We start from the raw sequence: 24,586 nt of genomic DNA, 5'->3' as shown, positions 1-24,586 counted from the left end.
AAGAAAGCAAGAAAGTAATATTTATACTTTATACATACATATATATACACATATATATATATTTACATACATGTATATACATATATATATATACATGTGGAAATATATGTATATATATATATATATATATATATATATATATATATATATATATATATATATATATATATATATATATATATATATATATATATTATAATATATAATATATATATATTATAATGTGTGTGTGTATATATATATATATATACACCCATCCATCCATTTTCTACCGCTTGTCCCTTTTGGGGTCGTGGGGGGTGCTGGAGCCTATCTCAGCTGCAATCGGGCGGAAGGCGGGGTACACCGATATATATATATATATATATATATATATATATATATATATATATATATATATATATATATATATATATATATATATATTGCATTCTATTTTACAGTTACTTTATTGAGTTTACAACCCCCTGGCGCTGTTTTGTACTGTTTTTGTACTTATTTTGATTATTATTATTTCTCAATTGTTTGTAAATGTTGCAATTTATAAATAAAGGTTTATAAAATTTAAAAACTAAAAATAAATAAATGTAAAAAATAAATACATAAAAATAAAAATACATAAAGTGTATTATTTATATAAATGTAAGTTTCTCAATACCCGACCGTTTTTTTGTGCCTTTAAAAAACTATGTTAAAACACTCTACCTCTAACAACCAAAAAGCTGTGAAAACGATGATGCTGTGTTCCAAATTTAAATTATTTACTGAACTTGTGTGAGCCTATGGCTTTACATTTTGTTATATATCGGCAATCGGAGGGTTGCTGGTTACTGGGGTTCAATCCCCATCTTCTACCATCCTAGTCACGTCCGTTGTGTCCTTGGGCAAGACACTTCACCCTTGCTCCTGATGGGTGCTGGTTAGCGCCTTGAATGGCAGCTCCCGCCATCAGTGTGTGAATGGGTGAATGTGGAAATACTGTCAAAGCGCTTTGAGTACCTTGATGGTAGAAAAGCGCTATACAAGTATAACCCATTTATCATTTAAATAAAAATTAAAATAAGTATTATTTATATAAATGTAAGTTTCTCAATACCTGACCTGTTTTTTGTGCCTTTAAAAAGAATTAGAACTCTACGTCAAAACACTCTCTACCTCTAACAACCAAAAAGCTGTGAAAACGATGAGGCTGTGCTCCAAATTTTAATTATTTACTGAACTTGTGTGAGCCTATGGCTTTACATTTTGTTATATATATATATATATACATATATATATATATATATATATATATATATATTTTATTGCATTCTATTTTAGTTACTTTGAGTTTACAACCCCCTGGCGCTGTTTTGTACTGTTTTTGTACTTATTTTGATTATTATTATTTCTCAATTGTTTGTAAATGTTGCAATTTATAAATAAAGGTTTATAAAAAATAAAAAAATAATACAAAAAAAATAAATAAAGTGTATTATTTATATAAATGTAAGTTTCTCAATACACGACCTGTTTTTTGGGCCTTTAAAAAAGAATTAGAACTCTACTTTAAAACACTCTACCTCTAACAACCAAAAAGCTGTGAAAACGATGATGCTGTGTTCCAAATTTAAATTATTAAAATTATTAAATTAAATTATTTACTGGACTTGTATGAGCCTATGGCTTTACAATTGTGTTTTATTATTTCTCAAGTGTTTGTAAATGTTGCAATTTATAAATAAAGGTTTATAAAAAAACAAAAAATAAATAAAAAAACAAATCAAAACAAAAAACACGGCAACATGTACTTGTTTTGATTATTATTTATTTGATTGTATATAAATGTTGAATATTATAAATAAAGGCTTTGAAAAGAAAAAAAGACGAATAAAAAAAACCTGACCTGGGACACAGCTATAGTGTGGTGCCAACATGGCCGCAGGGGGCGCTCTTTACAGTCATCAGTCTAGATTTATTCGACGAAGGAAAATGACGTCATCATGCTTGCAGCCTAGCAACAGAAAAAGAAGGCGCAGCAAAGCGGAAACAAGCTAAATGCTAAATTACGCGTTCCGTGTAAAACGTCTTCATCTTTTTCAATATCATAATCATACCTGACGGCGAACACAACTGTAGTTCACACGGGTGCGTGTCGAGACTCAAAACGAGTGTAAAAATCTCGCTATAGCGAGCTCGAAGCGCGTTAGCATTAGCATTAGCTGTAGTTAACGGTTTGGGGCATTTGTAGATATGTATTCTTTGTGTCAGGCTTTCCGCGACAGTGAAGCTCACCTCGTTGGGTGGAAACCATGTTAAACAACCGCAGCAACGCCGATGTTATGAGAAGGTCGCTCATAATGTAGTGCACTTAGTTTAGGACGACAGAAGCCTGGGATAGCGGTGGGACTGTGGAGGCTCGATGAGCACTTGACTGCCGTCCACGCTCGGCCTGACATGTTTAGTCTGATGGCGAACTGCTGCAACTGGCTCAAACGCTGGCGAGAGCCGGCAAGGTGAGTTATTTTACTATATTATGTCCTAAATATAGACGTCACAACAAGGTTACTATTTATGCTGCACACATACACATTTTTATGATTTTTGAGTCAGAAAATGTATTTTACAATAACTTAAAATAACATATGTATGTATATTTTTATATATATACATACATATATACAGTATACAAATATACACAAACACTCAATTTGACATACAGAATAACTACTATTTTTAAGAACAAGTTACAGTAATATATAGGCGTCACAACAAGGTTACTATTTATGCTGCACACATACACATTTTTATGATTTTTGAGTCAGAAAATGTATTTTACAATAAAATAACATGTATATACACTACCGTTCAAAAGTTTGGGGTCACCCGAACAATTTTGTGGAATAGCCTTCATTTCTAAGAACAAGAATAGACTGTCGAGTTTCAGATGAAAGTTCTCTTTTTCTGGCCATTTTGAGCGTTTGATTGACCCCACAAATGTGATGCTCCAGAAACTCAATCTGCTCAAAGGAAGGTCAGTTTTGGAGCTTCTGTAACGAGCTAAACTGTTTTCAGATGTGTGAACATGATTGCACAAGGGTTTTCTAATCATCAATTAGCCTTCTGAGCCAATGAGCAAACACATTGTACCATTAGAACACTGGAGTGATAGTTGCTGGAAATGGACCTCTATACACCTATGTAGATATTGCACCAAAAACCAGACATTTGCAGCTAGAATAGTCATTTACCACATTAGCAATGTATAGAGTGTATTTCTTTAAAGTTAAGACTATTTTAAAGTTATCTTCATTGAAAAGTACAGTGCTTTTCCTTAAAAAATAAGGACATTTCAATGTGACCCCAAACTTTTGAACGGTAGTGTATATATATATATATATATATATATATATATATATATATATATATATATATATATATATATATATATATATATTAGGGATGTCCGATAATATCGGACTGCTGATATTATCGGCCGATAAATGCTTTAAAATGTAATATCGGAAATTATCGGTATCGGTTTCAAAATTCTCTGTATCAGTTTTAAAAAGTAAAATTCATGACTTTTTAAAACGCCGCTGTGTACACGGACGTAGGGAGAAGCACAGAGCGCCAATAAACCTTAAAAGGCACTGCTTTTGCGTGCCGGCCCAGTCACATTATATCTACGGCTTTTCACACACACAAGTGAATGCAAGGCATACTTGGTCAACAGCCATACAGGTCACACTGAGGGTGCCCGTATAAACAACTTTAACACTGTTACAAATATGCGCCACACTGTGAACCCACAACAAACAAGAATGACAAACACATTTCGGGAGAACATCCGCACCGTAACACAACATAAATACAACAGAACAAATACCCAGAACCCCTTGCAGCACTAACCCCCCCCCCCCACACCCACCTCAACCCCGTCCCCCTCCCAACCCCGCCCACCTCAACCTCATTCTCTCCCAAATTCCAAGCTGCTGTTTTGAGGCATGTTAAAAAAAAAAGCACTTTGTGACTTCAATAATAAATATGGCAGTGTCATGTTGGCATTTTTTTCCAAAACTTGAGTTGATTTATTTTGGAAAACATTGTTACATTGTTTAATGCATCCAGCGGGGCATCAGAACAAAATTAGGCATAATAATGTGTTAATTTCATGACTGTATATGTCGGTTGATATCGGAATCGGTAATTAAGAGTTGGACAATATCGGATATCGGCAAAAAAGCCATTAACAGACATCTCTAATATGTAAGACAAGAACACATACTTGGCTTTATAAATAAATGGCTAACAATTGTCTTCTATTGTGCCCATAATATCTTCTCTAAAAACATCCAGAAACTGCCAACAATACTCTGTTTACATGTCGTGACCTGAAAATTAACCAAATATGAGCGATCTTGTTATCATAAGCTCCAAATCAGACGGCCTATTTTAGCGGCGCATTGATAGCGGTGAGCTAATGCTGGCTGACGCTGCTGTTGTTGACACACTGAGCCGGCGGCTGCTTCTGCTTCATTTTTAAACTTGGCAAAAGTTAATTTTAGATTATAATTAAGGCATCTCTCACCTGGTAGTGAACAAATCTGGCCATGGGCATCGACTTCCCCCCGAGATGGCAAAACAAGATTCTAGTTGCTGCAACTTTTCTGTAACCCCTTGTGAGGATTGTGAATGATTCTTCATCTAAACGGAATAATGTGAGCGTCCCGTCGGTCGACCTCCCAGCGAAAGTGGAAATATCAGAGTGTTTATTTTATTATGGTTAGTTTGTATGTTTAGCACCGAACAATGCTGTTGATGCTATAATGTTACAATAAAGCTGCACCTGTTTAGCGCTCGGATTCTAAAAGGTATTACTCATCCTCTTTGTGCTAGGGCTCAAAAAGGCTGCAACGATTAGTCGACAACAAAATTTGTCACCGACAATTATATGTGTCGACAATAGTCGTGACGTAATTAAATGTGTTTTTCCGGCTGAAAGTGGGTCACTCGCAAACACACTGCCAGTGATAACATGTAAAGTGTGAGGATATTTTGTTCTTATTCTTGTTAAAAACATGAATACATTGCTCTTTTTGCAAAGCGGAGACATAATGTGGGACATTTGGAGGTAGGATGCGGACACAGCCTCGATAAGTGTACTGTTTGCTTCTACCTTGCTAGTTGACTAACAAGAGTGAGACCAAGTTGTGTGAAAAATAACTTTAACTATCATTTTAGCCAAAGTCCGCCAGCTAAATTTTTTCTACATCAATTCAAGTATGTTTTAAAGCAGCGTCAATTTGCAACACACACACACACACACACACACACACACACACACACACACACACACACACACACACACACACACACACACACACACACACACACACACACACACACACACACACACACACACACACACACACACACACACACACACACACACACACACATACGCACACACACCAGTGAGGACATATCATAAGATTAAAAATACAATCTATTGAATAGCGAGCATTTTAAGAAATAATCAAATATAAAGTTCTACACATTGAGTCTATTAGAGTGCTAAAACTGCCAAGAGATAATCAATAGTTAATATATCAGTGTGAAGCTTTTTAAACATCAAAAAATGCTTTTCTTCTTGAGTAAGTTAGATTTTGTGTTTTGTTGTTTTTCACTGCTGGTTTTTTCCCAGTTTTTTAAATACTCAAACAAGGTTAATTGTTTTTTTTTAAGCACTTTGCCTTTCCTTTCTTTTAAATGGACGTTTCATTAGTCATTTACATTTTTGTAACAGCTGAATGAGCAGCACAGTCACCGTATAAATAAATATTAAGAATGAATTAATCATCCTTGTTGTTAGTAAGCACATGCTTGAAATAACTTAAGCTGCATTTAGAAGTCGTAATATATATATATATACACTGCCGTTCAAAAGTTTGGGGTCACCCAAACAAATTTGTGGAATAGCCTTCATTTCTAAGAACAAGAATAGACTGTCGAGTTTCAGATGAAAGTTCTCTTTTTCTGGCCATTTTGAGCGTTTAATTGACCCCACAAATGTGATGCTCCAGAAACTCAATCTGCTCAAAGGAAGGTCAGTTTTGTAGCTTCTGTAACGAGCTAAACTGTTTTCAGATGTGTGAACATGATTGCACAAGGGTTTTGTAATCATCAATTAGCCTTCTGAGCCAATGAGCAAACACATTGTACCATTAGAACACTGGAGTGATAGTTGCTGGAAATGGGCCTCTATACAACTATGTAGATATTGCACCAAAAACCAGACATTTGCAGCTAGAATAGTCATTTACCACATTAGCAATGTATAGAGTGTATTTCTTTAAAGCTAAGACTAGTTTAAAGTTATCTTCATTGAAAAGTACAGTGCTTTTCCTTCAAAAATAAGGACATTTCAATGTGACCCCAAACTTTTGAACGGTAGTATATATATATATATATATATATATATATATATATATATATATATATATATATATATATATATATATATATATATATATATACACACCGTATTTTTCGGATTATAAATTGCTCCGGAGTATAAGTCGCACCGGCCGAAAATGCATAATAAAGAAGGAAAAAAACATATATAAGTCGCACTAGATATAAGTCGCACTAGAGTATAAGTCGCATTTTTGGGGGAAATTTTTCACCAGTCCCTTACAAGTTTCTCGCTTACTCCAAACTTTCTTTCTGATGCTCGATTGCCGTTTTCTGCTGCATATTTCACTACTTCCAGCTACCTGCAGTATATGATTTCCTTTTCAGTGCCATTTTTGTTCAGCCCTTCTCAGTTTTTATAAGTTACCGGCAATGTTGAAATGATCTATTTTCATAGGTACGGAAGTAGTAGCAGGTAGCATCTTTTTTTTCACAATGCACTTCTGCCATGACCCGCCCCCGCCAAATTTTTATTGGTTGACGTGTGTGTGTGTCACGATTGCCGATATACGCCTAGTCTCTTACGTGAATGAGATAAATAATATTATTTGATATTTTACGGTAATGTGTTAATAATTTCACACAAGTCGCTCCAGAGTATAAATCGCACCCCTGGCCAAACTATGAAAAAAACTGTGACTTATAATCCGAAAAATTCGGTTTATATATATATATATATATATATATATATATATATATATATATATATATATATATGGTAACACTTTAGTATGGGGAACATGTTCACCATTAATTAGTTGACTTAATTTAGAGTTATTTGGACACTAGGGGAACATATAAGGGTTAGGGTTACCAATAAGCAATAATTCTGAGGTTATTAAGGGAACACTCTTAGTTAATGGCTTACTGGTTGTAAGCAGAATATATATCTTCATATGTCTTATCTGTAGTTTATCCTTTATCTCTACTCATGGTTCTTACTATTTTACAAGTTTTATTATTTTCACTTTCCAACGTTCCTTAGAGGGAACCACCTGCCTCAGGAGTTGTCGGCCGTGCTGTGGGGGCGCTTTGTGTGTCAGCGTCCTGGTGGCCATAGTCTAATGACTTCCTGGTGCAGATGGCTCCTGTGATAGTGTTTACTCACATGTCTCCTCTGTACTCAGGCATGCATTCATTTGTTCATAGAGTTGCATGTGTGTGTGTTTGGTATCTGTGTCTGTGCGTGCGTATGTGATAATGGGGGATCTGGGTCATCAGAATATTGTTTTTAACTTTGTAAAGCTCTTTGTGTTGCATTTATTTTATAAAGTTAAAGTTAAAGTGCAATGGGTCCCATTTTTATATACTTTGGTATGACTCGGCCGAGGTTTGAACTCACGACCTTCCAGTCTCAGAGCGGACACTCTAACCACGAGGCTACTGAGCAGGTCTTATGTATGAAAGCTTTATAAATAAAGTTTGATATATTGTGTAATAATAATATTAAACCAAGTATTCCTTTGAAATGCGATAAACTTGGATTTTTTTTAAAAGCTGTTTTTTTACCAAACTCAATGGACATTGCCTAGGTTTTGAAAAGATTTCCCTTTGCATGTATAGCCTTTTCATATTCTTTCACCTAATCACAAAGTTTTCTTGCTTTTATTTAATAAAAAGATGAATACATCTGATACTTAATAGTAGTTACATTATAGTGGCAAAATATTGAAAATTCCTCTAAGTTGTGCTATTTTATTGCCATGTGTCCAGCAACTGAGGAACACAAAACAAACATTTGAGCCGAGCCCACGTGGTACTGGTGAGACATCTGATCCTGGATTTAGTTTGAAATCCTCATGTAATCCCCCAGTCAGGTCTGTTCAGCAAGTCTCCTTTGACACATTGCTGTGTGGGGTGTGCAAACAATAACCCAGAGGGTTATGGGGTCTCCGGTAGTGGGCGTTCAGAACATAACCATTCTCTGGGTTTACGTCATGAGGCTGTTCTGAGTAAAGGGTGCCGGCTCCAGAGGACTCTTTGATGGATTGTGCGCTTGATGTCTTTTCTGCACAACTGTCTAAGTTAAGTATGTATGGCAGTATGACAATGGCAGGTAGTGTTTATGTCACGTGCTTACCAACCCCCATAGTTTGTTCTTGATCGTGTAACTTGTGGAGCAGCCATGGTTTGCATGTCAGAGCTATTGATTACTGTTTCTTTTACTGCATATTTAGCAGACGTATGATCCAAATTAATTATTGCAAACCTTGTGTTTAATTACACGTTTTTAAAAGATGCAAGCCTGTGACAATTGCTGACTCATTTAGTTGTGCTTTTTATCTAATTGGCTTATCTGTGCCTTCCGATGTGACAATCCGAGATATCCAGATGATGGGGTCGGATTGGGTGCCAATTAGAGATGTCCGATAATATCGGACGGCCGATAAATGCTTTAAAATGTAATATCGGAAATTATCGGTATCGGTTTCAAAAAGTAAAATGTATTACTTTTTAAAACGCAGCTGTACGGAGTGGTACACGGACGTAGGGAGAAGTACAGAGCAGTTGCATCTCCCAGTCATACTTGCCAACCCTCCCGATTTTCCCGGGAGACTCCCGAATTTCAGTGCCCCTCCCGAAAATCTCCAGGGGCAACCATTCTCCCGAATTTCTCCCGATTTCCACCCAGACAACAATATTGGGGGCGTGCCTTAAAGGCACCGCCTTTGCGTGCCGGCCCGATCACATAATATCTACGGCTTTTCACACACACAAGTGAATGCAAGTCATACTTGGTCAACAGCCATACAGGTCACACTGAGGGTGACCGTAAAAACAACATTAACACTGTTACAAATATGCGCCACACTGTGAACCCACACCAAACAAGAATGACAAACACATTTCGGGAGAACATCTGCACCGTAACCCAACATAAACACGACAGAACAAATACCCAGAACCCCTTGCAGCACTAACTCTTCCGAGACGCTACAATATACACACCCCGCTAACCCCCCCAATGCCTCCCAACTCAAACCCCACACACAGAGAGAAAGACAGGAGCTGGCATGCCAATAGCAAAGCTAACCTAGTCCTAAACAACACAAAGTAAGTGCTTAGTAAAGTTTACAAAGTGTAGATGGACCTAAGTCACACAAGAAAGTAAGCAACGATTTACGGGAAAGTAACAAGTAGATTAATAAGAGTTAGAGGATAATATAACAACTGTTGGTATGTCAGCATTGTCACAGTCAGTACACGAGGAGGTTCAATCCATAAATTGGTGGTGTCAATATTAAGGTTGGCCCTGCGATAAGGTGGCGACATATCCAGGGTGTACACCGCCTTCCACCTGAATGCAGCTGAGATAGGCTCCAACACCCCCTGCAACCCCGAAAGGGACAAGCGGTAGAAAATGGATGGATGGACTATTAAGGGTAGTATCAGTATATGATCAATACCTAAGTAATAAGATTACCTGAATAAAGGAGGACTCAAACAAAGGATTGAAATGAGTAAGAGATACTTTTTACTTTTTTTTTAGTTATTGTGTACTATTGACTTAGTTTTGCTCAAACAATTGTATGTAATAACAGAGGATAAGGAACTAGTTGAAATATTGTCTTGATACTGTTGAACTGTCGTGTCAATAGCACTCCCTGTGAATACGTTGAAAAATGTACAGTTAATACATGTGATCGGTATTGGACGATATTACTCATGGATGATCGATATCGGAATCGACGGCACACAAAAGCTAATTTCTAAAGCTAAGGGCTAAAGCTTCAATGTAAAGTAGGCGGGATCGATCCAGATGTCGATAATATTGATACTGTGTGTAGTATCAGTATACCAACGATACTAAATTATTAATTCTGTATTTTTCTTTTTATTGTTCTTAATAAAAATGTTTTTTGGGGGAGTCATTTTTGTTTGTATTTAAAAACTCAGGAGTAAGTTTCTGGATACAGTAAGGCTTTGAGGGAAAATAAGCCAGTAGTAGTTTATGCTTTTCTTTAGTTATTGTGCACTCTTCACTTTATTTTGTAAAAAAAATTATATGTAGAATTCATTACCACAAATTATCATACATCATCTGATTTACAACAATTCTAGCAATTCTAAATTCACCAAGATAAGCTTTATATTAATGTGTTCACTATAGTTACTTGCTGTAAAACATTTTCAGTTGTATAATTTATTGTCTAAGTGTCAGATCGGGACTCAGTCGGATTGAATCTGAGGACAAAAAATCACACCGGGATCGACGACCAATTATGTTGATCGGGACATCCCTAGTTGTTCTGAGCCTGCCTGGACTTCACTGACGAATCGGAATGTGTGTCTATTTTAGGCCAAAGTGTAATCATACTCATTTCTAATTTTACAGAAAAGTGACTCTGGTAATGGTAGGATTGGATAATGCAGGAAAGACCGCCACAGTACGTGGAATTCAAGGAGGTTTGTACCTATTTTTACATCTTTTAAGAGCTTCATGTTAACAAAGGTGTCTTTTTGGCTAAAACGGGTGCAACCTGTGTCTTTTTAATTTGATTTCAGAGAATCCCCAAGATGTCGCCCCAACTGTGGGTTTTTCTAAGGTTGACCTGAAGCAGGGCAAGTTTGAGGTCACGATCTTCGATCTGGGCGGTGGGAAGAGGATCCGTGGCATATGGAAGAATTACTACTCTGAGTCACACGGTGTGGTGTTTGTGGTGGACTCCAGCGATGTGCAGCGAATCCAGGAGACACGGGAAACCATGGCAGAAGTCCTGCAGCACCCACGCATCGCTGGGAAGCCTGTGCTCGTGTGAGTGGATAGAACCTAAATGATATACTGTACATTTGTGTTTGAAATTGCGGTTTACTTGCCAGGTGGCATATATTCAATGAGTTCTTGTCTTGGCTTCCAGACTTGCCAACAAACAAGATCAGGAGGGCGCATTGGCTGAAGCAGATATCATTGAGAACCTGTCGTTAGAGAAGCTTGTTAATGAGAACAAGTGTCTTTGTCAGATTGTAAGTGTTTGTGCACCTGGCACAGTAGTGAGTGACATGTAGAGTCAGTTTTACCCCGAGCCCAGCCATTTATAGAAATGTTTAGTATCCTAGCCTGCTTGAACTCGTCAGTGCTATTGAAATATTTTATATTCCTTTTCCAGGAGCCGTGCTCTGCAGTCTTGGGTTATGGCAAAAAATTTGACAAATCCATTAAAAGGGGCCTGAGCTGGCTGCTTAACAACATTGCCAAAGATTATGAGGCCATCACCGAGCGCGTGCAGAAAGACACAGCAGAGCAGCACGCTCAGGAGGAGCAGGATAAGAAAGAAAGGGTAGAACGAGTCAGACGGATACGAGAAGAGAGGTACGTGCGTCTGGATAGGTTATGTACTGTATGGTCGCTCAGCATGCTGGCCAAGGACTTAAGACAATCTCTGTCTGCAGTGTAATAGAATATTTATTCATGGCTTGGAGTCAAAACTTGACCTCAATTGACCTGAGCATATTTTTTTCTGTAACTAACTTTGCCCTAAAGATGTGTATATCAAGATGCCATAAGGTTAATAACATTTTTCTCTTAGAGAGCGGCAAGAGAGGGAGGAGGCAGACCGCGAAGGCGTGCATGCCTGCAAAGACGAGCTTTTTGAACAACACGTGCACAACCCCTTCCAGCCCATCGAAAATGTCCTAACTGAGGTGTGGAAGCTGCTACCGACCATTAAAACAAGACCAATTGACCAATTTCACCTTTATCCAAAATTTAATTCAGTGTGAAGATAAGGAAAATTGGAAGAGGAGGCAACAGGAGCTGCAGGAGCACATGAGCAACAGTTTTAAGACAGATGCAGAGGCAGAGGCAGAGTTTGAGGAGGATAATCACGAAGAGCCAGACAATTCCAGACAAACGCCGGAAAATTCCAGTTCAAGTAAGTGTAACTTACAATTAAGTAACTGTCATCTTTTTTTTCTGTGTTTCGGCGTACACTTGAACACCTGTCAGTGTGCAATTCCACCATGCAAAAATGTAATTATCACTGAACTAAAAATAATCAGTGTGAAGATAAAGGCTGATGGCACTTTTGAAGATCATTAGCACGACAGCATGTGGCCTGTTTTTGCACCACCTGGGAAGAGTCAGATTGATCTGACTCCCAAGCGAAAGTAACAACCAGTCCCTCCAGGAATTTGCAAAAGCACAAATCAACCAATCCCTGTGAATTTTGCGCAGCCTCGTAACTTTATCCAATGCCTACAACTTCCCTGCATATTTTTGCCAACCGAATTTGTCTCTCAAGGGGTGCTTGAACACGCACGTCAACGGTCTAATCAAAGCTTGTTTTGTTTCTTGTGTCGAAGAAGCAGGAACAACAACGCTCTTTATTTCTCCAACGGCTCAAGCGTCATCCTCCCGAGTATCTCAAACCTACTTCCGGGTCCGGTTTATGGCGCTAAGCCTTTTGTGTAATGTAGTATATAAACATTTAGCAACACACTGGGGTCCTGACTTCCTAGTTTACAGGAAGGGGATTCACATGGCCCCATTCGTCACAGTTTACCTGACACATGAAACGTGACACATTTGAACGGGGCACTAACCACTTTAGCCGCCGTATGGCAGTTGAGTGTCGGATATATTAAAATGTGTTTTGTGGCAATTCCAACTTTGACCACAGCGGCAGTTGGTAGGTCTTTATTGTCATTGCACAAGTAAAACAAAACTTTGTTTTCAGCACAAACCCATTCAAGATTAGACAAAACAAACAGTGTACACTGTTACAGAACAGGAACGCTGATGGGTCGCCACAAGGCGCCCCGTAAAAGATGGGAAAAAGGTAAAACTCTGGTGAAGGATGAGTAAAAAAATACAATCTAGACTGGGCTCCTAAGGGGGCCCAGTCTGGAGTGAGAAAAAGCCTCCATAGCAAAGCACATATACATATTACAACGTACATCTCAAGATATCTAGCAACAGAGGGAAGGGAGTGCGAGGTCATGATGGTAGGCCGCAGCTCTCAGGCGCTGACCATCCATTCATCACCCCTATGGGATTTGCGTCGAGGGCGTTGGATTGGGGGTGGGGTGTGTATGTGTGGCGTATATTTTTGTGGATGCATGTTTGTGTTTAAGCCCCGTAGTGTGTCTCTGTTCCACGGCCTTGGTGTTCTTGCCAGTCAGTCCAAAGTCAACAACAACCGGTGTGTGTCCATGAGAGTTAAGAAGAGTTAGTTGTGTCTTCGCTGCACTGTCCTTCGGGAGAGTCTCGAAGCCAGGGAAACAATCCAAGTTAGAATGTTTTGTATGCGAGTGAAAATAAAATTTGCTTTTCACTCTAAATTGTCTATGACTGGTCCTCAAAACTGTGGGGCAGACAGTCCGATGTGATCCAAAACCACAAGAGTGTCCACAGTTCTTCCCACATCCTCCAATCATTTGTGGCAGCTTTGGGGTACTTTGAAGACTGCCAGCAACTTCCAATTTGTCGACAAACCAGAGCAACGCTTACTCCAATCAGCAGATGTCCTGTTGTCATAATTCCGAATAAGTCGATATCTTCACGTCCTCGACTGAAAAGGGTTGCCAGGCGCTTTCCATCATTTTCAGTAGACTCCAATGCAAAATGATTAAACTTAACACGATAATAACTCGTTAACTATAAGGTAATTTAACGGCGCTAATTGTTTTAACGCGTGGTTAACACGCAGGCGTCCTGACTCCTTTTTAAACCTCGGCCCATTTTGTAGCATGGGGGAATGTAATGGGGTTAGTTACTTTCGAGCCGCAAGTTCAAAAATAGCGAGCAGAAATACACAAAGAAAGGCGTTCATTATGGAACTCTCAGATCCAAAGCCATAGCAAGTCGTTCTCCCGACAAGACATTACCATTTTGTCTTCGATTGCCGTGAGACGACGTCATTGGAGCGAACGCCTGCTGGCGCACTTTGCCGCTTGTAGAGGAGAGGAGCTTCATGTCTGTGTTTACTTTACAGTTTAGTGCATTCATCCATCCATTTTCTACCGCTTGTCCCTTTCGGGGTTGCTGGATTTGATAACATAAAATGTAGATTGTTTCACTAACTGCATTAGTAATATGGCATTAAAGCTCAACAGAAAAAAAGACTGTGGACAAGAGGTCAAGAGTCACTCTTTAATCGGAGACCTTTGGCAAAACATGTCAAGACACTTACACACTTTCGGCTTCACAATAATAGCGCAACACGTCAAATACAGTCTAAATATATAAGAAAATGAAAAATTGTCTTACATTACGATAATGCTCTGTCAAATATGTTTTATTGTGTAATCCAAGCCGCTAGGATAGGCTCCAGTTCCCCATGACACAGAGAGGGATAAGCGGTAGAAAATGAATGAATGTGTGTTGGTCATGTAGGATGTCTTTTTGTTATTGTTTGTGATGTGTAATGTCTATTGTTCAAATGTACGGCAGTGACAATGAATTTCCCCAAGGGGACCAATAAATCTAAATCTAATCTAATCTAATCTAATCTAATCTACCTAAATAAGTGTTTAGTGGCAGATTGAAATAAAGTGTATATTCTTTTATAACATGTTGTGCTTGATAGTCCTCAATTCCAGAAAGTTTAATAAAACCTTTGTTTTAATTAATACGGAAGGTAAAACATTGTCATGCAGATATATGAATACCATTGACTTGTACAACATGTAATGTACAGATAATCAGAAAACATTTTTTCAGTTTGAAATATCACAGATTACATTACCAAACATCTTTGACAATCGAACCAGGATTGTAACAATCCACATGTTGTGTCATAAATGTGTGAAATTGGTATCTAAACATGAAAGTGTAGTTCCTCTTCTGAATGCAAGCGCTCCTAGAGCAGGAATACAAATACTGTATTCCTACGAAATACAAAATCTGGCAAGACACCTAGGCAATGCAGGTATTTTTTGACTTATTCTCATTAAAACAATGTCCTTTTTGTGTTGAGCTGTTTAAAATAGCATAATGTTTAAAAACATTTAATTAAAGCAAAGTAATTGTCCAATCATAAAAACATGAAAAAAGGGTACACTTATTAATGACACAAATATTTATTTATCTGCAATTGATCGCGGTTAGTTTTGAGTTAACTATGAACAAATTGTTGATTTTTTGTCCTCAGGTTCAATTATCCAGGGTGCGGCAATTAATGATATAACGATACCTGCTCAGTGGCCTTGTGGTTAGAGTGCCCGCCCTGTGATCGGTAGGTCGTGAGTTCAAACCCCGGCCGAGTCATACCAAAGATTATAAAAATGGGACCCATTACCTTCCTGCTTGGCACTCAGCATCAGAGGTCGGAATTGGGGGTTAAATCACCAAAATGATTCCGAGCGCGGCCACCACTGCTGCTTCACCTCCCAGGGGGTGGAACAAGGGGATGGGTCAAATGCAGAGAGTAATATCAGTGGTAGTGCAGAGAGTAATATCAGTGGTACTTTAACTTTAATATTGTCATTTGTAATGTTGACCGAGCAAAGAGGCAGCATTTAAATGACAGAGATGTGTGATGACAATCTTACCGTCTCTCATTGACCAAACAATAATACCACTATATATCACTCTCAATAGATCACACATGTTCTTAACATTGTGTTGGAACATAAATGAATGTTTTAGATAGACAAACGTAAAATAAACATGGAATATTTCTGCAACATAGCAGACAGCTGACAATAAGTAAGCCTTTGGTGGTGTTTCTTTCTGTAATTTTGATTAATTATTACTAATTAAAACAGTACAATCATTTGACAATTAGCTCTTAATATGAATTTTAACTGCCATCTAATGTAAATTGTGTGGTATAAACATACTTGCCAACCTTGAGACCTCCGATATCGGGAGGTGTGTGTGGGGGGGGGGGGGGGGGGGGGGGGTGGTTAAGAGGAGAGTATATTTACAGCTAGAATTCACCAACTCAAGTATTTCATATATATATATATATATATATATATATGTATGAAATACTTGACTTTCAGTGAATTCTAGCTATATATATATATATATATATATATATATATATATATATATATATATATATATATATATATATATATATTTATTTATTTTATTATACATATAAATAAAAGAAATACTTGAATTTCAGTGTTCCAGAGACTATCCAGTAGATGGCAGCATTGTCCTGTTTAACTTCTCCGTTCATGAATGAGTATATCATTTTGGCCACCGTGTTTAATGGAGAAGTCTGTTCTACAAAATGTACAGGCAACATACCCCTTCCCCTTCGAACTGTCCTGGATGAACTGAAATTCTTGTTTCCATTCGTTTTGGAACTTGCAAGCGTATTTCTTCATCTTGCTCGTCGACGGCGTCGCCTTGTCTGTAACTTCCTCGTTCTTCTGCTTCGTCTCCTTGTTGTGTGCGCAGTTGTGCAATCTACTCTCTAAAAGCCGTAGATGTTATGACGTCATTGGGCAGGCAAGCTGTTTATATTGTGGGAAAGCGGACGTGAGAACAGGCTGTCCCCACTCAGGTCCGCATTGAGCTGGAGGGGGCGTGGCCTCCAGCTCCGGCTGAATACCGGGAGTTTGTCGGGAGAAAATTTCTGCCGGGAGGTTATCGGGAGAGGCGCTGAATACCGGGAGTCTCCCGCTAAAAACGGGAGGGTTGGCAAGTATGCGTATAAAATAAGTAAAACATCAATACAGTATTTGTTCCAATTTATGTAGAAATCCTGTGCTTTTTGAGATTAAGGTTACAAGGAAAATGTTATCCCAAGTTGATTAAATGTTTTCAAAAACAAATGAGCCTCAAAACAACTTTTGCCACAACTACCTTAAACTACTGCGAATTGAGGCGTTTTTAGGCCGCAGCAATCACAAAAAAACCCCGCAAAATTTTGGAAGAATGGACAAAATAATGGGCAACACGGTGGGACAGGGGTTAGTACATGGACAAAATAATGGGCAACACGGTGGGACAGGGGTTAGTGCATGGACAAAATAATGGGCAACACGGTGGGACAGGGGTTAGTGCATGTGCCTCACAATATGAAGGTCCTGAGTAGTCCTGGGTTCGATCCTGCGCTCGGGATCTTTCTGTGTGGAGTTTGCATGTTCTCTTTGTGACTGTGTGCGTTCCCTCCGGGTACTCCGACTTCCTCCCACCTCCAAACACATACACCTGGAGATAGGTTGATTGGCAACACTAAATTGGCCCTAGTGTGTGAATGTGAGTGTGAATGTTGTCTGTCTATCTGTGTTGGCCCTGCGATGAGGTGGCGACTTGTCCAGGGTGTACCCCGCCTTCCGCCCGAATGCAGCTGATAGGCTCCAGCGACCCCAAAAGGGACAAGCGGTAGAAAATGGTTGGATAGATGAACAAAATAATAGTGCTGAGACTGTTTTAAGGAATGAATATGATTTCAAACGTCAAACATTTGATGCAGTGGAAATACAGTACGAGAGATTTTCAATTTTAATTTCTGAGTTATTGTACCGCACTTTGTTGCAGGCACCGCTACTGAGCCGAGCAAGAAAAAAGGGAGAAAGTTGTATCTGAAGAGGAAGCACCGTGTGGACCCGCTGAAGACGGAGGAGGGGCAGGGAGATAACGCCACTCCTCCACCTCCTCCCGGTTAGTCCTCTCCTATCTAGTTCACACTTCATCAAACTGATTAAATTGCCCTCTTTACACGGAGATGTTTCATTGATTACACGAAACTAAGCAGGAAGTGGATACTGTTGCAATTTTAGATTGTCAAGTATGTAGCATAGTTGATCATCTCTGAAGCGACAGCCATAAGAAGGGTCAGGCACATTTTTTCCTGACAGAATTTTCCATTTTTCTACTATTTTAGTTGGATGGGCCACGCCTAAAGTTTCTAGGCTGCCCAAACTAGAGCCACTCTGGGACTCAAAGCCCTCTGGTAAAGAAATGTGTCCAGAATAAAATTCACTGCTCATGTTTCATTCTTTAACTCCCACCTCACCGCTTGCTAACTGGTCGTGGTTTTCATTTACTGTACTCATCCACTAATACTGAGACGTTTCCTCCTCAGCTTGGTTGTCTTTTTATCCATCTGTCTGTCTCAATGCAGCATCTTCACTCTTTATTTTTCTTTGTTTGATTTCAGTTGTTGTGTGATAATTTAGCAAACCCTCTCTTTCGCTTTACAGAGTTTAACAAGAAGCCCCTCCCACCTGTTGCAAACAGGCCGCAGCCTAACAGTGACACTCATGACGTGGTTTTTTAACCTCTTCGCCGATCGAGGCCCCACCCGATCACGGCTCTCCCCTTTTGCTTTTTGCCTCAAGCAAATGGAGTGTAAACAACCGAACGCACACAACCTGCAGCTTCTCTGGGAAAGAGCAGCTTGGGAGCACTGAGCATGATGTAAGAGGTAAAGAGGCAACACAGAAATGGGCGTCCTGTTAAGAGGTCCTTAAAACGGTGGTTTCACTGACATGGAAAAAAATATTTTACTATACACTTGTTTGTTCATGTACCATATGTTTTTACAATGTTATTAAACTAAAAGAATATTGTATTCATATTCACATTGTCTATTATTTTATGCAATATGTATTTTCCATACATATAATTAATGCATCTGCATTATGATCTGACCCACACACTAGTGAGAAACCACAACAGTCCATGGGAAAACTTGCAGTTCACATTAAAACAGCTGGATTTTTCTAAATACTTTTGATTTCTGGGCTCCTTTTAACGACTCGGTGACTATCAGGTGGAAGAAAGCATACATAGTCATTGCACATAATTATTAGTATTACAGTATGTTATATAACATACTCAATGTACAACCTTAATTAGTTCTGTGACAGAGCTCTTACCTCGAAACACTCTGCGTCTCCTATTGAAATGTATTTAAATGGTGCTTGAGCCCTCCCCCCAAAAAACAGCACAATAGTAACATGTAACACGCCTTTTAAAAAGGAAAACATGCTTTCAGATAATAAATATGGCATAAAAACGGTACAATTGTGTACGAATAACAACTAAGGTAGTTTTATAAAGTAATGTAATAATAGTGTAAATACGTTTTTTTTTACCAAATACCTTCTAGAAAACAAGTACCACCATAATGACAAACATTAAAATGCAGTAGCATGGTACACCTGAGTACTCATTAAAAAAAGGGCATAGGTTCTATTTAACAATTATATTTACCCTGCCTACCGCCCGAATGCAGCTGAGATAGGCTAGCTGAGATAGGCTCCAGCACTCCCCGCGACCCCCGAAAGGGACAAGCGGTAGAAAATGGATGGCCACTGTTACATTACACACCGTTTGAACAGTAAGACTGTTTTTCAATATATAAAATTAAATCACTTGTACTCTACTCAAGTCATTCTTTGGCATACCACTAGATGGAGCCTGTACCACAGTTTTGAGAATCACTGGCGCCTGAATGCGGCTGAGATAGGCTCCAGCACCCCCCGCGACCACCGAAAGGGACAAGCGGTATAAAATGGATGGATGGATGGATGGTTTAGAGCAGGGGTCCCCAAACTATCCGCCCGCCAGCGTCCAAAATCCGGCCCGTGGGAAGTCCCAAGTTAAAAAAAATAAAAAATATATATATAATTTTTTTAATTATTTTTTAAATCTGTCTTTTCTAATCCATTTTCTACCGCTTGTTACTCCCGGTGTCTCCAAGCCACTTAGGCAAATCATATTGTCAAAAAATGCATTTTCCCAGGGGATTTTATATACTTCAATAAAATCCCCTGAAGAGCAGGGAAACCTGCGAAACAGGTCAGGAAAAAAACACAGAGGCTATTTCATCCCTACAAGCCTGTTTCGCAGGTTTCCCTGCTCTTCAGGGGATTTTATATACTTCAATAAAAGCCTGTTTTGCAGGTTTCCCTGCTCTTCAGGGGATTTTATATACTTCAATAAAAGCCTGTTTCGCAGGTTTCCCTGCTCTTCAGAAGATTTTATTGAAGATATTTTGCGAAACAGGCTTGTAGGGATGAAATAGCCTCTTTGTTTTTTTCCTGACCTAACGTGTATATATAAATATATATATATATATATATATATATATATATATATATATATATATATATATATATATATATATATATATATATATATATACATACAGCCCGGCCCCCGACTAAATTATTTTCACCTAATGCGGCCCCCCGAGTCAAAAAGTTTGGGGAAACCTGGTTTAGAGCATTTACTGATGAATGGGCTTCTACAGTTTTGCCTTCCAGCTGCTTCTACGTCAAACACACCATCAGCATCTTTTGCATATTTTAATGGCTAAAATAACCGCCGTTAAGATATTATTTCAAGCTGCACACGCTCGGTCATGTTTTTGATTATTTGTTTTTTCAGTTCAACGAATATTATCCACATATTCTTCTCAGCTCTTCACTTTCTCATTGTTGGAAAACAAAGTTATGTCTAAGTGGGCGCATCTTGTGGGGTTCACTGTGGCATTTGCTACGCCACCCAATGGCTGGGGTGCTTGGACGGTTAGGAAAGGGATTAATCAGGCCCCGTTTCTGGGTCTTTCTGGGGGCGGAATTGTAATCGTCTTGCTGAAAATGATGGAAAAGCGCCACTCTACATAGCAACGGACGGTGTGGTCGAAGTCAGAATTTCCACAGAACACCTTTTAAGGTATTTAACACTACTGGCAGCTTTCACGTGCTTCCTACTGTAACTTTAAAGTTTTGCCTGCAACTTAAAGCATAACAATTAGCCGAAAGACTTCTCTGATGTCAAAACACTCCTAAGTTGAGGTACCACTATATGCATCTCGGTCAAATCAAACCTTGCTGTTTTGAGATGTGATAGGGGGAGAATTTGCATAGCATGTTCATCACAATTTGTTTATTTTGTGCTGTTCAACAGATCTTACCTAGAACATTTAACATGTCGTTTTGACTTCATTGTTGTTTCATTGTCTTTAGTATCACAACAACATCCTAAAGATGTGACAAAACTGAACTGAAGACTCACTTTTAGGTTGTTTGACTTTTTGGGTTTAATTTTGTAAGTCCTTCCTTAGGCATACTTTTTAATCATGCCGGTGCTCAGGGTTCAGAATCCTCTCGTCAGCCCCCTGAAGTGCTGCAGCAGTCACCTTCCAAACCCGCTGACCCAGCACGAGAGTGCCTCCTAGAGAGTTCCGTTCGCAAGCTGCAGATGTCCAATGGTCCAGCGCTCCCATTGCTGGCTGTCTTCTTGGCACCCTCAGAGTAGATTCCATGACTGCCGGTTGCTTAGTGTCCTTGCTGTCCTCTGCAGTGACCTGTTCTGCTGACTCTGGACAATGTTGGCCTTTCCAGGTAGATTTTCTTTTTCCCCATCCCATTTGTCCCCTGTTTTTTGCACTTTTAAAAGTCCATTGTCTTGGCTGCAGCCATCCAAGGGGCCAGAACTGGAGGTGAAAGTGAAATCTCCCAGTTGCCAGATTCTTAATGGTTCCGGTTAATTATTTGTTGCGTCCTCCGGGACTACACAATCGTTTCTGAACTTTATTAGCTAGACAGACCATACGTCATCTTTTCCCCCGGACATGTCCTCATTTGCGGGGCTGTCCGGGCGGGGTTTCTTAAATGCCTCAAATGTCCTGCATTTTGAGTCAGGGTTGCGTGTATTTTCAATGTACATCCAGGGTTAAAGGCCTACTGAAAGCCACTACTACCGACCACGCAGTCTGATAGTATATATATCAATGATGAAATCTTAACATTGCAACACATGCCAATACGGCCTGGTTAACTTATAAAGTGCAATTTTAAATTTCCCGTGAAACTTCCGGTTGAAAACGTCTCGGTATGATGACGTTTGCGCGTGACGTCACGGAGTGAACGGAAGTATTCGGACCCCATTGGATCCAATACAAAAAGCTCTGTTTTCACCACATAATTCCACAGTATTCTGGACATCTGTGTTGGTGAATCTTTTGCAATTTGTTTAATGAACAATGAAGACTGCAAAGAAGAAAGTTGTAGGTGGGATCGGTGTGTTAGCGGCGGACTACAGCAACACAACCAGGAGGACTTTGAGATGGATAGCAGACGTGCTAGCCGCCGACCTCACCTTGACTTCCTCCGTCTCCGGGCTGCCGACCGCATCTATGATCGGGTGAAGTCCTTCGTCGCTCCGTCGATCGCTGGAACGCAGGTGAGCACGGTGTTGATGAGCAGATGAGGGCTGACTGGCGTAGGTGGATAGCTAATGTTTTTAGCATAGCTCTGTCGAGGTCCCGTAGCTAAGTTAGCTTCAATGAGGAAAGTGACAGTGAAGGATTAGAGTGCAGTGCAGGACGTATCTTTTTTCGCTCTGACCGTAACTTAGGTACAAGCTGGCTCATTGGATTCCACACTTTCTCCTTTTTCTATTGTGGATCACGGATTTGTATTTTAAACCACCTCGGATACTAAATCCTCTTGAAAATGAGAGTCGAGAACGCGAAATGGACATTCACAGTGACTTTTATCTCCACGACAATACATCGGTGAAGCACTTTAGCTTCGGAGCTAACGTGATAGCATCGTGCTTAACTGCGGATAGAAACAGAAGAAACAGGCCCCTGACTGGAAGGATAGACAGAAGATCAACAATACTATTATTACTTCTACTATCAGGAGACACCGAACCAAACCCTGGACCTGTAACCACAGGGTTAATGCTGTCCAGCCTGGCGAAGCCTAGCAATGCTGTGCTAACGACGCCATTGAAGCTAACTTAGCTACGGGACCTCGACAGAGCTATGCTAAAAACATTAGCTCTCCACATACGCCAGCCCTCATCTGCTCATCACCACCCGTGCTCACCTGCGTTCCAGCAATCGACGGCGCGACGAAGGACTTCACCCGATCATCGGTGCGGTCGGCGGCTAGCGTCGGATAGCGAAACTGCTATCCAACTCAAAGTCCTCCTGGTTGTGTTGCTGCAGCCAGCCGCTAATACACCGATCCCACCTACAGCTTTCTTCTTTGCTGTCTTCATTGTCCATTAAACAAATTGCAAAAGATTCACCAACACAGATGTCCAGAATACTGTGGAATTATGTGGTGAAAACAGACGACTTAAAGGCCTACTGAAATGAATTTTTTTTATTTAAACGGGGATAGCAGATCTATTCTATGTGTCATACTTGATCATTTCGCGATATTGCCATATTTTTGCTGAAAGGATTTAGTATAGAACAACGACGATAAAGATTGCAACTTTTGGTATCTGATAAAAAAAAAAGGCTTGCCCTACTGGAAGTAGCGTGACGTAGTCAGTTGAACATATACGCAAAGTTCCCTATTGTTTACAATGATGGCCGCATGAAGTGAGAGAGATTCGGACCGAGAAAGCGACAATTTCCCCATTAATTTGAGCGAGGATGAAAGATTTGTGGATGAGTAAAGTGCAAGTGAAGGACTAGTGGGGAGTTGAAGCTATGCAGATAGGGAAGATGCTGTGAGAGCCGGGGGTGACCTGATATTCAGCTGGGAATGACTACAACAGTAAATAAACACAAGACATATATATACTCTATTAGCCACAACACAACCAGGCTTATATTTAATATGCCACAAATTAATCCTAATCATAATCATAATCATAAAAACACCTGCGTGTTTGTTATGCTAGCTCCTAGCTCCTCTGCTAGCTCCTAGCTCCATAGAACACGCCAATACAATTCAAACACCTGATCAACACACACAATCACTCAGCCCAAAAGACCGTTCACCTAACCCAAGGTTCATAAAGCTTATATATTTTTAAAAAGTTACGTACGTGACGCGCACGTACGGTACGGTACATGTTATGCTAGCTCCTAGCTCCTATGCTAGCTCCTAGCTCCATAGAACACGCCAATACAATTCAAACACCTGATCAACACACACAATCACTCAGCCCAAAAGACCGTTCACCTAACCCAAGGTTCATAAAGCTTTTATATTTTAAAAAAGTTACGTACGTGACGCGCACGTACGGTACGGTACGTGTTATGCTAGCTCCTAGCTCCTCTGCTAGCTCCTAGCTCCATAGAACACGCCAATACAATTCAAACACCTGATCAACACACACAATCACTCAGCCCAAAAGACCGTTCACCTAACCCAAGGTTCATAAAGCTTATATATTTTAAAAAAGTTACGTACGTGACGCGCACGTACGGTACGGTACGTGTTATGCTAGCTCCTAGCTCCT

At 39.6% G+C, this 24,586-nt stretch overlaps 1 protein-coding gene across 3 annotated transcripts; it reads left to right on the top strand.

Annotated features, from left to right (window-relative positions):
• Positions 1-1,964: 1,964 nt before the first annotated feature.
• Positions 1,965-18,927, top strand: arl13b (ADP-ribosylation factor-like 13b). 3 transcript variants are annotated; one of them, XM_062061848.1, is made up of 10 exons: positions 1,965-2,495; positions 10,793-10,863; positions 10,963-11,212; positions 11,316-11,421; positions 11,565-11,767; positions 11,985-12,099; positions 12,173-12,329; positions 17,900-18,022; positions 18,246-18,314; positions 18,565-18,925. In XM_062061848.1, exons 1-10 carry the CDS (start codon positions 2,437-2,439, stop codon positions 18,639-18,641), a joined length of 1,230 nt encoding a protein of 409 aa, XP_061917832.1. In that variant the 5' UTR covers positions 1,965-2,436; the 3' UTR covers positions 18,642-18,925. The 3 variants fall into 3 exon arrangements, with proteins under 3 accessions (XP_061917832.1, XP_061917845.1, XP_061917838.1); XM_062061854.1 differs by lacking the exon at positions 1,965-2,495 and adding an exon at positions 8,328-8,481 and having other exon boundaries at positions 18,565-18,927; XM_062061861.1 differs by lacking the exon at positions 18,246-18,314 and having other exon boundaries at positions 18,565-18,926.
• Positions 18,928-24,586: the final 5,659 nt, after the last annotated feature.

This window comes from Entelurus aequoreus, linkage group LG01 (assembly GCF_033978785.1).
Source record: "Entelurus aequoreus isolate RoL-2023_Sb linkage group LG01, RoL_Eaeq_v1.1, whole genome shotgun sequence".
Taxonomy (NCBI): Eukaryota; Metazoa; Chordata; class Actinopteri; order Syngnathiformes; family Syngnathidae; genus Entelurus; species Entelurus aequoreus.
Note: the sequence above shows the minus strand (reverse complement) of the source record. Positions and strands in the feature narration are given on the sequence as shown.